The sequence below is a fragment of the Psittacula echo genome, assembly GCF_963264785.1.
Source record: "Psittacula echo genome assembly, chromosome: 3".
Classification (NCBI taxonomy): Eukaryota; Metazoa; Chordata; class Aves; order Psittaciformes; family Psittacidae; genus Psittacula; species Psittacula echo.
The window spans coordinates 125595860-125608236 of NC_137736.1; the positions used below are offsets into that span (position 1 = coordinate 125595860).

The following is a 12377-nucleotide window of genomic DNA, read 5'->3' on the forward strand; positions in this document are numbered from 1 at the left end:
AGGCTGCTCTGGTGGCTCTGCAGCAGCTCACAGCCATTGTCAGCCAGCACCAGAGTAACATGCACATTAAGTGGGACAGATTTACTGCTGCTGGGGGCCCCCGAGAGCTGCTGTGCTATGGTCCAACCTCAGGTGAGTTTGCTGCTGCCTGGGAAAGGACTGGAAAGCAAAGCAGGCATGAGCATTCCTTATAACTCTCAGAGATTCTGGAGGTGGAGATGCATGAAGCTGCTGTTCTACTTTCATTCTCCTATTACCTTCTTTTCTGAGGTGGGGAGATTAAGAGCAAACAAGATACTCTCCCTTCCTTTGGAAGTTCAGTACCATTAGCCAGGCACTGTAAGCCAAGACGAACAAAGGTTGCATCCCTACTTGATGTAGGAAGGACCAGTAGGTAAAGTTCAGCATCTCTCCACATGCTAGATCCCAAGCAGCTGAATTTTGGGCTATTTGGGGTAATTCTTCAAGGCTTTTTAAGTTTGACAGAACTATTTCCTTCCCCCACTAAAAAACCCCTACTTCCTACCTTGGCTGTAAGATTTGAAGCAATTCTAGCATATGATGCTGTGCCAATCAATTCAACCTGGGTACTGACTTGGAAGGGAAAAAGAACTTGCCATGTTTTGGGCCTCCTCACCATTAATATAGGATTTCTTTGCAATACCAGCCGTGTCTTGTTTGCAAGAAGGAGCAGGCTGGCTTCCTGACTTCCCAAGCTTCCACAATGCAGTGGTCCAACACAACTTGACTTTACAACTGGGGAATGGGCTGTAACAACACATTTGCTCTCTTTCAGCTTTGCAGTGTTCGAAGGTTCAGCTGAAGCACTTTCCTTTAGGAAACATGCTGTATCCTGCAACTGAGATATCCCTCTTGGCCATGAATTAGTCCAGTGATTTACTAGTTTATACAGCAAGTTCATTCCTGGCTGCAGCCTTTATAAACCTGAAAGCTGGATGTAGTGACAGTTGTGCCTATTAAGCTAACATATGCTTAGATTTACATTAATGAAAGACTCTCAGCTTTATTGGACATTTGATACAGGATTTTGTAGTTCTATCACACACTCCAAATAGCTCTTCGCTTCTATCAGACACATCTGGATCGCTCATGGACACAACATTAAGCCATAAATACATCCATTAATTACAGCAGTCCCATACTGCAGCTACTTCTCACAAGAGAAATAAACTCCTATGCTTGTAGTTGCCAGAACAATCTTAGTTTACAATGAGCCTAAATTTAAACTGAGAATTACTACCAGGGATTTAGAAGAGAGAACAGAACACTTTTGGCAATAAGGAAGATGTAGGATCCTAGAAGGAAAATACCCAAACCTATTATTAAAGAAGTAATCCAAGACTTTCCTATTAAATATAAAAAATGGAACATACATTACTTTGTATCAGCCCAGAAATGAGATTACAGCGAGTGCCAGCCAGCTATAACATACTTCTAACACAGCCCTTTAAACCATCAGCTGCTACATCTGCTTTCCCACAAGAACAAGTTAAAGCTCCTGATCTTCAACTCCCTTTCCCAATTTCCTCAGCAACTCATAGCTCCAATTTGTCAAGAGGTGAGAGAAGACAGTAGGGAGTAAGAGGAGAAGAAAATGCAAGTCTGACTTGTTCATTTATGGCATTAAAGCTCTATGAGAGGCCAGTGGTATAAGAAACTCAAACAAGGCAGTGCTGCCGGAGCACAAGCACATCATCCTTCCACACAGGTTTGAGTCTTACGTGTGTAGGCCTCCAATGAAGCTTCTGGATAATCAATCCATGTGGACACCTCAGCAGTGGATGCTTTGAGCTATGTGTAAATGGAGAAGGAAAGGACCAAACACATCTGGCAGGCTGACAGCAAGGGAGGTCCTGGCCTCCAACGTGAGGAGCTACCTAGTAGATAGATCACCTTCAATACACACGGGGCAGGAATGGAAGAGGAGTCTTCATGTGGAGCACAAACCATGCTTTGCAGAAATGAAGTCACAAAACCCGAGCTCTCTCTAACTCTCTTATTCCAAGTCACAGACTGGACTCCAGCGCTGGGGTGAGTTTATGGCTCGACTTTTTCACCCAAAGAACAGATGTGTTTGTGGCAAATAACAAAAGGAAGCTGCTTTTTGTTCTTTATACTGGTGCTTATCAGTTTGTGATAAGTCAGGGCAACAGACAGAATCACATTCAAGACAGTCTATATAGTACAAACATAAGTTACATGCAAATCCAATTCCCAAAGGGCATAAACATGTGAGGATTTAGGACAAGAGGAACCGGCCTCAAGCTGCACCAGGGCAGGTTTAGATGGAGCTGAGGAACAATTCCTGCCCCAAAGGGTGCTCAGGCATTGGAACAGGCTGCCCAGGGCAGGGCTGCAGTCACCGTCCCTGCAAGGGTTCACACACCATGGAGACGAGGCCTCAGTGCCATGGGGCAGTGGTGGCAGTGCTTTGGAATGGTTGGACTTAATGAGCTTAAAGGTCTTTTCCAACCCAGCTGATTCTATGACTTCTAATCTCATTGCACATCACTTCATTGGTACGGTCTTTCACAAACCAGCACAAATAAAGCAGCAGAATAAAGCTATTTATGAAGTTCTGCACAGCTCTTTTAAACAGAGCTCCAAACCCAAATCTGATCAAGAGCTAGCAATGTGCCTATCAAGTTTAGGCTAAAGATCTGCCACCATAAGGGTGTTTCATTCCATATGGCGTACTAAGAAAGCTGAAGATAAATGCAGCAGCAGCAGCCTGCTAACCCTGCAGTTACCATACAAAACCCCCACCTCTCTCCCATGCTTCATGGACTGTTTCAACTTGCTGTGACCCATGTCATTCCCTTCTACAGACCTGGGCAAAAGTTAGGCTTGTAAACTGACTCTAGTGATGACTGATTAGCCTCAGTTTCCAAACAGCTTTGCACCACACAAGTGAAATGCCTGGGAACAGCTTTGTCCATAAAGTCTGGTTCCACAGATAAATATCCCTAAGGAACCTCTTCAGAAAATTCAGACCCCAGTTTCCATCCCAGGAAGACACCACCCCATGATTCCAACCCTCATGGTTTTTAGGCCAAGAGAGATGACACTTGTTGTAGTGTTCATCCATGTGAGTGCTGCTTATTGAAGCATACAGAGGCACTCAAGAGGTCCCATTACAGTTTGTGTTTATTTGTGTTGGCCTCAGGCCACCTGGGGTTTCATGTCCCAAGCCAAGGGGATGCCTGCCTTGTCTTGGCTGCTTACACTGTACCAAGAGCCAAGTCTTCCAGGTGGAAATGCTTCCTAGCTCAGAAACATCCAGGCTGGCCATTGCAGGAAAACAATCACAGTTATCACTAGCAAAGGGGAGTTTTAGCAGAGGAACTTACTGATTTAAGAGCACAAGTCAGGCTAAGAGGAATCCTACTGGCCATTCCAGGCTTGAGATGGTGTATTTCCATATCTGCTGGCAGATGGTGGTGGCAGCAACAGCATTAAAGTCTGAGGGTCTGCAATTTGAGAGCAGCAATTTGACTCACAGGAAAACCTAGAAGGCGGCACTGCAAGAGCATCAAAGGTGATAGCCTTCTCCTGCCACACACAAGTGCCATCTTCTCAGCATGTGGCACTATTCCTACTGCATGAACATCCATAACTACAGTGTTTAGAAAAGTGTTGGTGGCATTTATAAACTGGGAACCTTTGTGAGGAAAGGGCAGCAAAGGAAAAAGCTACAAATAAAAGAGTTGGCAGTGCATATTTTAACATAAAAATTAAACTAAGCTTTCCTACCTCCTTTTATCTCTATGCAAGCAGCAGCAGGCTGAAAGGAATAGGGTAGAGAAGAGCCACGCTCTATTTCCATGCAGTCAGAACTGCAGAGGCTGGAGGCTGAATCCCACCCACTGCACAGCCTCACTTCTTTCATGGAGATGAGGATGAAAATAGAGAAACTTCAGGGAAGCTCAAGTCAGAACAGCTTGGCATGACTCACCTATGGGTTTATCATCATAGAATCCCAGACTGGTTTGGGTTGAAGGGACCTTAAAGCTCATCCAGATCCAGCCCCCTGCCACAGGCAGGGACACCTTCCACTGGAGCAGCTTGCTCTAAGCCCCTGTGTCCAACCTGGCCTTGAACACTGCCAGGGATGGGGCAGATGCTGTACAACCTGCACAGTCAGGAAACAGCTGAGAGCATCTTCTCTTCCTGCACCAGTACTGCACACAGTGCTCCAAGTGAGGTCTCACAAGAGCAGAGTAGAGGGGCAGGATCACCTCCTTCAATCTGCTGGTCACGCTCCTTTTGATGCAGCCCAGGATACAACCAAAATCACAGAATCATAGAATCACAGAATGGTTTGGGTTGGAAAGGACCTTAAGATCATCCAGTTCCAACCTGCTGCCATGGGCAGGGACACCCCACACTAAACCATGCCACCCAAGGCCCCATCCAACCTGGCCTTGAACACCGCCAAGGATGCTTTCAACCTGCACTTACTGGCTGGCTAAAGAGCACAAGCATGCCATCCATGCTGCTGAAGAAACGGTTAAACCACAGACAATGCAGCTTTGGACTGGAGCGAGAAAAACATAGGAAACAAACCCTCAAAGGGGCATGTTTCACTAATTCTTAGAGCTCTTTCTGTCTGCAGGCAGAATTTGGGAGGATTTGAGGCACTCGCATACATAGAAGCATAAAAGCTAATAGCAGGCCAATTGCACTGTCACAATACCATGAGAAGCTGTTGCAGAATACGAGACTATTAGTTTATACCTAGGAACTCAAGTAGAATTCTAACATATAGGATTTTAAGCCCATCCTTTAGCAATTGCCAGCACACCCCATATTCCCAACACCATTTCATGCTGAAAGGTCTGTTTTTCACTATTTAAAGAAAGGAGAGAAAACTCAGAGAATCCTAAATATAAACCTATTCCCATTAGTGCTGCAAATGTGCTGAGAGCGTGATTATGGAGACATGTCCAGAACATGATCTCAGATGAATCTGGCCCATCCTGAGTGTGATGTGAAAGGTGAAACATGTTACTCTCTAACCTATTACCACCAGCAACATAATATTTAGAATGCCTTTAAGTGACCTCTCCTCAGCAAATCTGACAAGATGGCCAAGGGACAAAGCCTCAACCTTTCAGCTTTCCAATCGGGTGGTTCATTTCTGTTAGTTAGCCCTTTTTAAATCAAAAGGCTGGGAGAACATTTCTCATTTCTATATGGCATGAACAACTGCTTAGCAGCACTACATTCCATGCAATCATAGAATGGTTTGGGTTGGAAAGGACCTTAAGATCATCCAGCTCCAACCCCTGCCACGGGCAGGGACACCTTCCACTAGAGCAGCCTGCTCCAAGCCCGTGTCCAACCTGCCCTTGAACACTGCCAGGGATGGGGCAGCCACAGCTTCTCTGGGCACCCTGGGCCAGCGCCTCAGCACCCTCACAGTAAAGAATTTCTTCCTTAGATCCAATCTAAACTTCCCCTGTTTCAGTTTGAACCCGTTACCCCTTGTCCTGTCACTGCAGTCCCTGATGAAGAGTCCATCCCCAGCATCCTTGTAGGCCCCTTCAGACACTGGAAGCTGCTCTGAGGTCTCCACGCAGCTTCTCTTCTCCAGGCTGAACAGCCCCAAATGTTCCCAGCCTGTCTTCATCTGCCTGAGGATCTTGTTCCTGCCCCAAAACAAGGTTCATGAGCTGCAGAGGTGCTGAGAACTTTCCTTGTGTAAAGCTCAGCTCTCTGGGTACTTAAACTTTTCCTCCTGCTTAATGAACTTGTAAATCTGAGTCATTAAGCATCTGAGCACACAGGCACAACTGTCATCCAACACTCAAACCATTTTCTACTGTTCACACGCTCTGGCATTCCTAACTAATTTCTTTAAATCAACAGGAATTGAGCCAAGCACGTGCTTTTCATTAAGGCCTATTCACAAGCTTCATAAGTTTGAGCTATTCACTTCTTCTGAGAAGTAAAAACAACAATTCAATCATTTCTTCCCCAAGAAACAGGTCTGATGGAGAGATGGACCACAGAAGTTCGCATTTTGCAGCTTTTCAGGAGGTGAGGGTTGAGGTAAAACCTTCTCTCTCAGTCGCTCATCTCACACGATGATGATGCCCAGTCCCTGGCAGTGTTCAAGGCCAGGTTGGACACAGGGGCTTGGAGCAAGCTGCTCCAGTGGAAGGGGTCCCTGCCCGTGGCAGGGGTTGGAGCTGGATGGGCTTTAAGGTCCCTTCAAACCAAACCCTTCTACGATTTCCACACTGTTCAGCTGAGCCCACCTGGCAGAATGATACCATTGGAATAACTGGGATACAGACACTACCATCGCTAGGATTTGCTTCCTGGTTTTTGGGAGTTTAAGCAAAACCAGGACAAAGCTGTTCTTCATATCCACGTGTCCCATGGAAGCATTAGGAAATCACATGTGCAGCTTGTGAATTTTTACTACAGACAAGCATCCTATCATGAGAAAGTCTTCAAAACGTGGGATTTATGTGACCAGATGCAAACCTTTACAGCACAGACACCTCCCTATTCTCTTTATAGCCAATGGACAGAAGCAGGCAGACAGAGATTCATTTCCTGCCCAAGTACACGTCCTGTCAAATGAATCACTACTCAAATTATACCCATCTCTCTCTTCAGGTTGCAAATGGAACATGGTCACATGAAAACCAGCACTGGAAAGAGTTCATGGGCTCGTTATTCAAGCCTGGACTTGAGCTGGAGGAGGTGAGAACCAACATGCTTGGTAGGAGCAAAGGGACACCTGACAAGAAGAGACTAGAGGTTGCTTTAAAAGAAATGAACACTATCACCAGTGTTTTAAGGTTGATGTCAAAGGTAAGCAGCAGTAGAGAAAGTGTACCTGTAAAATAGCAGTGCTAATGTGGGAGGGAATAGAATCATAGAATAGTTTGGGTTGGAAGGGACCTTAAGATCATCCAGCTCCAACCCCTGCCACGGGCAGGGACCCCTTCCACTGGAGCAGCTTGCTCCAAGCCCCTGTGTCCAACCTGCCCTTGAACACTGCCAGGGATGGGGCAGCCACAGCTTCTCTGGGCACCCTGGGCCAGCGCCTCAGCACCCTCACAGGGAAGAGCTTCTGCCTTATCTCCAACCTGAACTTCCCCTGTTTAAGTTTGGACCCACAGAAATCCATCGAAAGGATTCTAGACTTTGCCTCAGCTTCTGAAGCGCCTTCTTAGCTAAGAAGGAAACAGGCAAAAAGAGCATCTAAAAACAGGCACAACTGATAACTGCTAACTTCTGATGGAACTAGACAATGCAGGACGTACTCCTATAGGATATGTAGAATCCACTGAGACATAATCAGCAGTGGGCCTGGTGGTGAGGCCTGGATAAAAACCTGCTCCTTTTAGGACAAAGCAAAAAGAGAATGTCTCAGCTCAGAGGCAGGGCTGAACAAGAGCTACACCCAACAGCACACCTAGAAACTGGAAAGAGATGATGTCTGGGCTCTCAAGAACCTTCCCAAGACCCAACAAAGTGCTCAGCTTTAGTACTGAGGTTTCGAAACAGCATCCAGCAAGGGGAGCTTTAACACAGCTGACATCTTCACTTCTTGTTTGCTTCATGATAGACACTTTCAGAAGGACCACAGCTCAGATTAGACAGGGTTAGACAGGCTCAGACAGGCTCAAGTTGGTCAAGTCACGACCAGCTGGTGTAATCATGAGTGTGAGTGTACTTCATACTACAAAGAAATGCAAAGGAAATGTGGGAAACCCACCAAAACACATGAATAAAGCCATCGGGATGAGCAGCACACATTCTATTCTATTTAACAAAGACAATGTTAGGTAGTAGCCGAGTTCTCTTCTGACTGTGCCAGAACACAACCAGAAGTTTATAACACACCCTCAGGTTGTTTTACACTAAATGTACAGGAGACAGACATTTAGAATGCAGCTTTTGGTTCAAACCTGCTTTACACAACCAAGAAACAGCACATTTAACTTTTAAGAGAGCTCATAAAACAAGGACTTCTGAATAAGCAACACAGAGTTAACATCTTCTAGAGTTAAAATCTTCACTTCGCAAGCAACAGTGACACCTACTGTTAACACTACCAAAGGCATTCAGCTTTTATTACAACTGGTAAAAACACCAATGTATTTCTCCAATATACTTTTGCAAGCATATTAAACACTTCCTTCTCGAGGGTTTCCTTTGCAGCACGTCTATTACTATTACTGTAGAACTGAAGTTACCAACCTGCCTTAGAACCATAGAACAGTTAGGGTTGGAAAGGACCTTAAGATCGTCCAGTCCCATCCCCCTGCCATGGGCAGGGACACCTCACACTAAACCATGGCACCCAAGGCTCGTCCAACCTGGCCTTGAACACTGCCAGGGATGGAGCATTCACAACTTCCCTGGGCAACCCATTCCAGTGCCTCACCACCCTCACAGTAAAGAATTTCTTCCTCATATCCAACCTGAACTTCCCCTGTTTCAGTTTGAACCCGTTACCCCTTGTCCTGTCACTGCAGTCCCTGATGAAGAGTCCATCCCCAGCGTCCTTGTAGGCCCCTTCAGACACTGGAAGCTGCTCTGAGCTCTCCACGCAGCTTCTCTTCTCCAGGCTCAACAGCCCCAACTTTCTCAGCCTGGCTCCATACAGGAGCTGCTCCAGCCCCTGCTCATCCTCGTGGCCTCCTCTGCACTTGTTCCAACACTTCCATGTCCTTTTTATGTTGAGGACACCAGAACTGCACACAATGCTCCAAGTGAGGTCTCCCGAGAGCAGAGCAGAGGGGCAGGATCACCTCCTTCGACCTGCTGGTCACGCTCCTCTTGATGCAGCCCAGGATACGGTTGCTTTCTGGGCTGCGAGCGCACACTGCAGCCGGCTCATGTTCAGTTTCTCATCGACCAACACCCCCAAGTCCTTCTCTGCAGGGCTTGTTAAATGCCTTTTGAACTCCTCAAAACCCACCAACAAGCGTTTAAAATCTCTATTTTCCCCACACATAATGTTCTTGAGCTATTATCATTAAAGCAGATCTGAAAAAGGCCTTTTTATTTACCTTTATGCTAGTATTTTGTGGGTTTCACCACCTGACACCTAAATAACTACCCAAAACTGCAGTCACCATACCCATCTTATACCATACAAGTGTTGGAGTAACTGGGTCCTGACTTTGTGCAGTGCCTATTTTCTGGATCATAAAGCAGAAAAAAGGCAAATTCAATTCAAATTCAACATTCAAAAAGACACACAACACACACATTCAGGTGTGTAGCTGTTTTGTTCCAACTACAGCATCATTCTACCAAGTTAAGTTTGGGCAAGTTGCTTCCCCCCGCCCCTAGTTCTAATTTAGTTAAGTTTCAATGTTGTTGAGGAGAACAGAGGGGGGCTGTTGTGGTTTAACCCCAGCTGGTAACTAAGTACCAGGCAGCCACTCACACACACACAACCCCACAGTGAGATGGGGAGGAGACTTAGAGGAAATGTAAAACCCATGGGTTGAGATAAGAACAGTTTAATAATTAAAATAAAGTATAATAATAATAGTAGTAGTAGTAGTAATAATAAATAGTAATAAAGAAAAGGGAAAAAACAAAAGGAAGAAATAAACAATAAACACAAGTGATACACAATACAATTGCTCAGCATCTGCTAACAGATACCCAGTGATCGGCCACCTCCAGCCAACTCCCCCAGTTTCTATCCTGGGCACGATGTGCTGTGGTATGGAATACCCCTTTGGCTAGTTTGGGTCTGGTGCCCTGTCTCTGCTCCCTCCCAGCTTCTTCTGCTCCTCCTCACTGGCAGAGCATGAGAGAATGAAGAGTCCTGGGTCAGGGTAAGTGCTACTGAGCAACAACGAAATCATTGGTGTGTTATCAGCATTGTCCTCATCCGAAATCAAAACCACAGCACTGCACCAGCTACTAGGACAAAAACTAACTCTACCTCAGTTGAGACCAGGACAAGGGCTTTTCCACAAAAGCCCTCCAACAAAGAAACTCCATGATCTTGACATTCTCAAGGCAAGCCCACGGCCTACTTCCACAGCCAGTTCCAGGTCAGAGCACTAAAGCATCCATTCACCCGGCAGAAGCCAAGGAACATACACACTCAAGGTCCACCCCTCCTTGCTCCCAGAGGTACATCAGCACTACCTGGACATCTCCTTTGCATATTCCAGTCCAGAAGAGTTGGTTTTATACTTGGAAAGGCTCCTTCTACACACATGCTAAAGAAGTTACCAAGAGCTACATAGAATATTCTCCAACACCTTACCTAAGCAAAGAGAAGACATCGTATGAGTTACGGACACAGTTCTGATCCACCTGGAGAAGACTGCTCTTCAGGGTACCTGAGTGATCCTTAAGGCAAAGAAAGAATGTTAATTTAAGAACCAAAACCTTCTCCATCTTGACATGCACTTTTGGTAGGACAACAAATAATGTTGCATTTAATGTCTTTTACATCTCTTTTCACATGGTTTTATGTGCAGTAGGTAGAAATAGTGTATGGTGGTAATGAAACCAAGTTCAAGTCTGGCTCATAACAGCACTTACCTATAAAGGTGTTAGTGACCTATCTCTTCCACTGTGTTCTAGACAGAGAGTGTGGTTTCCTGACCTTTATAATCCATTACTGCACAGATTCCATGCACAGAAATACTGAAGGATGCAGTTTAGAGTGCTGCCATTCTTCAGGTTCAGATCTGAGAGCCTATCCAGTGACGTGAGATAAAGCTCTACTCCTGACCCATGCTGAAACACGTTTAAAGGATCAAAGCAATCTCAGTTGTGAATGATGTAAGTCTCTGGAAGTTACCAAAAAACCCTTCTATCATTCTTAAGCAACCAAAGTTTACACTCTGCACAAGAGGCATTGAAACAGTGACAAAGAGCAATTCTTCACACTGCAAAGATCACATACTGAGTTCTTCTGCATCATAGTCACACAAACTCCTAGATGCACCATAGACTCAGAATGGGTTCTTCACATGATAAAGTGAATTCTAAATGGGTCAAACCACCAGCAGCACTATAATGAAGTTTGTGGATTGTAGGAAAACAGGCATTCATCTTGGTGTATGCACTAACTCCAGCTGATCCCATCTATCAGCTGATTTTCCAAGTGATGCAGACGCACTCAGAGTACCACAATCCCTGCACACTCCCTGCCTCAACAGGATGGGAGTTTCATATAGAACATGTTGAAAAGCAGAGCTACATGTCAGCATCTCCTGACACAATTGCATTAGCCACAGGCCATGCAGCACATTCTTTCCCACAAAAAAATAAAGTTCCACCTAAATAATCATGGGATCTACACACTGCAATATGCATCATATTGCAACAGAGGCACCATATCATAGAATCCCAGCCTGGTTTGGGTTGGAAGGGACCTTAGAGCTCATCCAGATCCAACCCTCTGCCACGGGCAGGGACATCTTCCACTAGAGCAGCTTGCTCCAAGCCCGTGTCCAACCTGGCCTTGAACACTGCCAGGGATGGGGCAGCCACAGCTTCTCTGGGCACCCTGGGCCAGCGTCTCAGCACCCTCCCAGGGAAGAGCTTCTGCCTAAGAGCTCATCTCAGTCTCCCCTCTGGCAGGTTCAAGCCATTCCCCTTGGCCTCTCCCTACAGGCCCTTGGCCAAAGCCCCTCTCCAGGTTTTCTGGAGCCCCTTTAGGTGCTGGGAACTGCTCTAAGGTCTCCCTGGAGCCTTCTCTTCTCCAGGCTGAACACCCCCTCTGTGCAACCAGTTCCAGTGTCTCACCACTCTCACAGTGAAGGATTTCTTCCCAGTACCTGATCTGTACATCCCTGACTATAAAGTCATCAATTCCATTCAAATCCCCACAAGACTGGACTTGCTGGTTGTGGCTAACGCAGAAACTGTAGCTGTGCATTAAGGAGTCATCTCCTTTCCAGCCAGGGACTCCTTATACAACCTACCTATACCACAGCACTACCACTGGCAATTTGGGATTAAGAAAAACCCAACCACCTATCAGCTGGGCTATTTGCTATAGGTAACTTCAAGCTTTTTCAGCACCGATGTAGTAATCAGCACTGCCATAGGATTAATGTGGCTGCAGCCACAATGTTGGCTGAACAAGCACAACTACTCCAGTGGAGTCTTTGGAGAACAAAAACCATGGGGTGAAACAGTGGTAACATGGAGCAGATTCCTACTTCAGAGCTACAAACTCCGGTTTTGAAACTGAGAACTAAAACTTCATGTGCTTTTCTATTTGCCATGAAAATGAGTCTTAAAACCCACACCATTTCAGAATGGTCTATGCTTAAATGCAACATCTGCTTCAAAGAATACAGTTTTATTTCCAGTAACAAGGGGTTTTTGGACTTAAAATACTA

The 12377-nt window shown here is 45.7% G+C and overlaps 1 protein-coding gene across 4 annotated transcripts in view; it reads right to left on the reverse strand.

Moving 5' to 3' along the window:
* UVRAG (UV radiation resistance associated) overlaps positions 1-12377 on the reverse strand; it is an 86625-nt gene that overhangs the window by 53852 nt on the left and 20396 nt on the right. For all 4 annotated transcript variants that reach the window (XM_080613879.1, XM_080613881.1, XM_080613880.1 and 1 more), the window contains one exon: positions 10283-10368. In XM_080613879.1, the coding sequence (XP_080470005.1) occupies positions 10283-10368 (86 nt within the window). The remainder of the gene's footprint in view (positions 1-10282; positions 10369-12377) is intronic.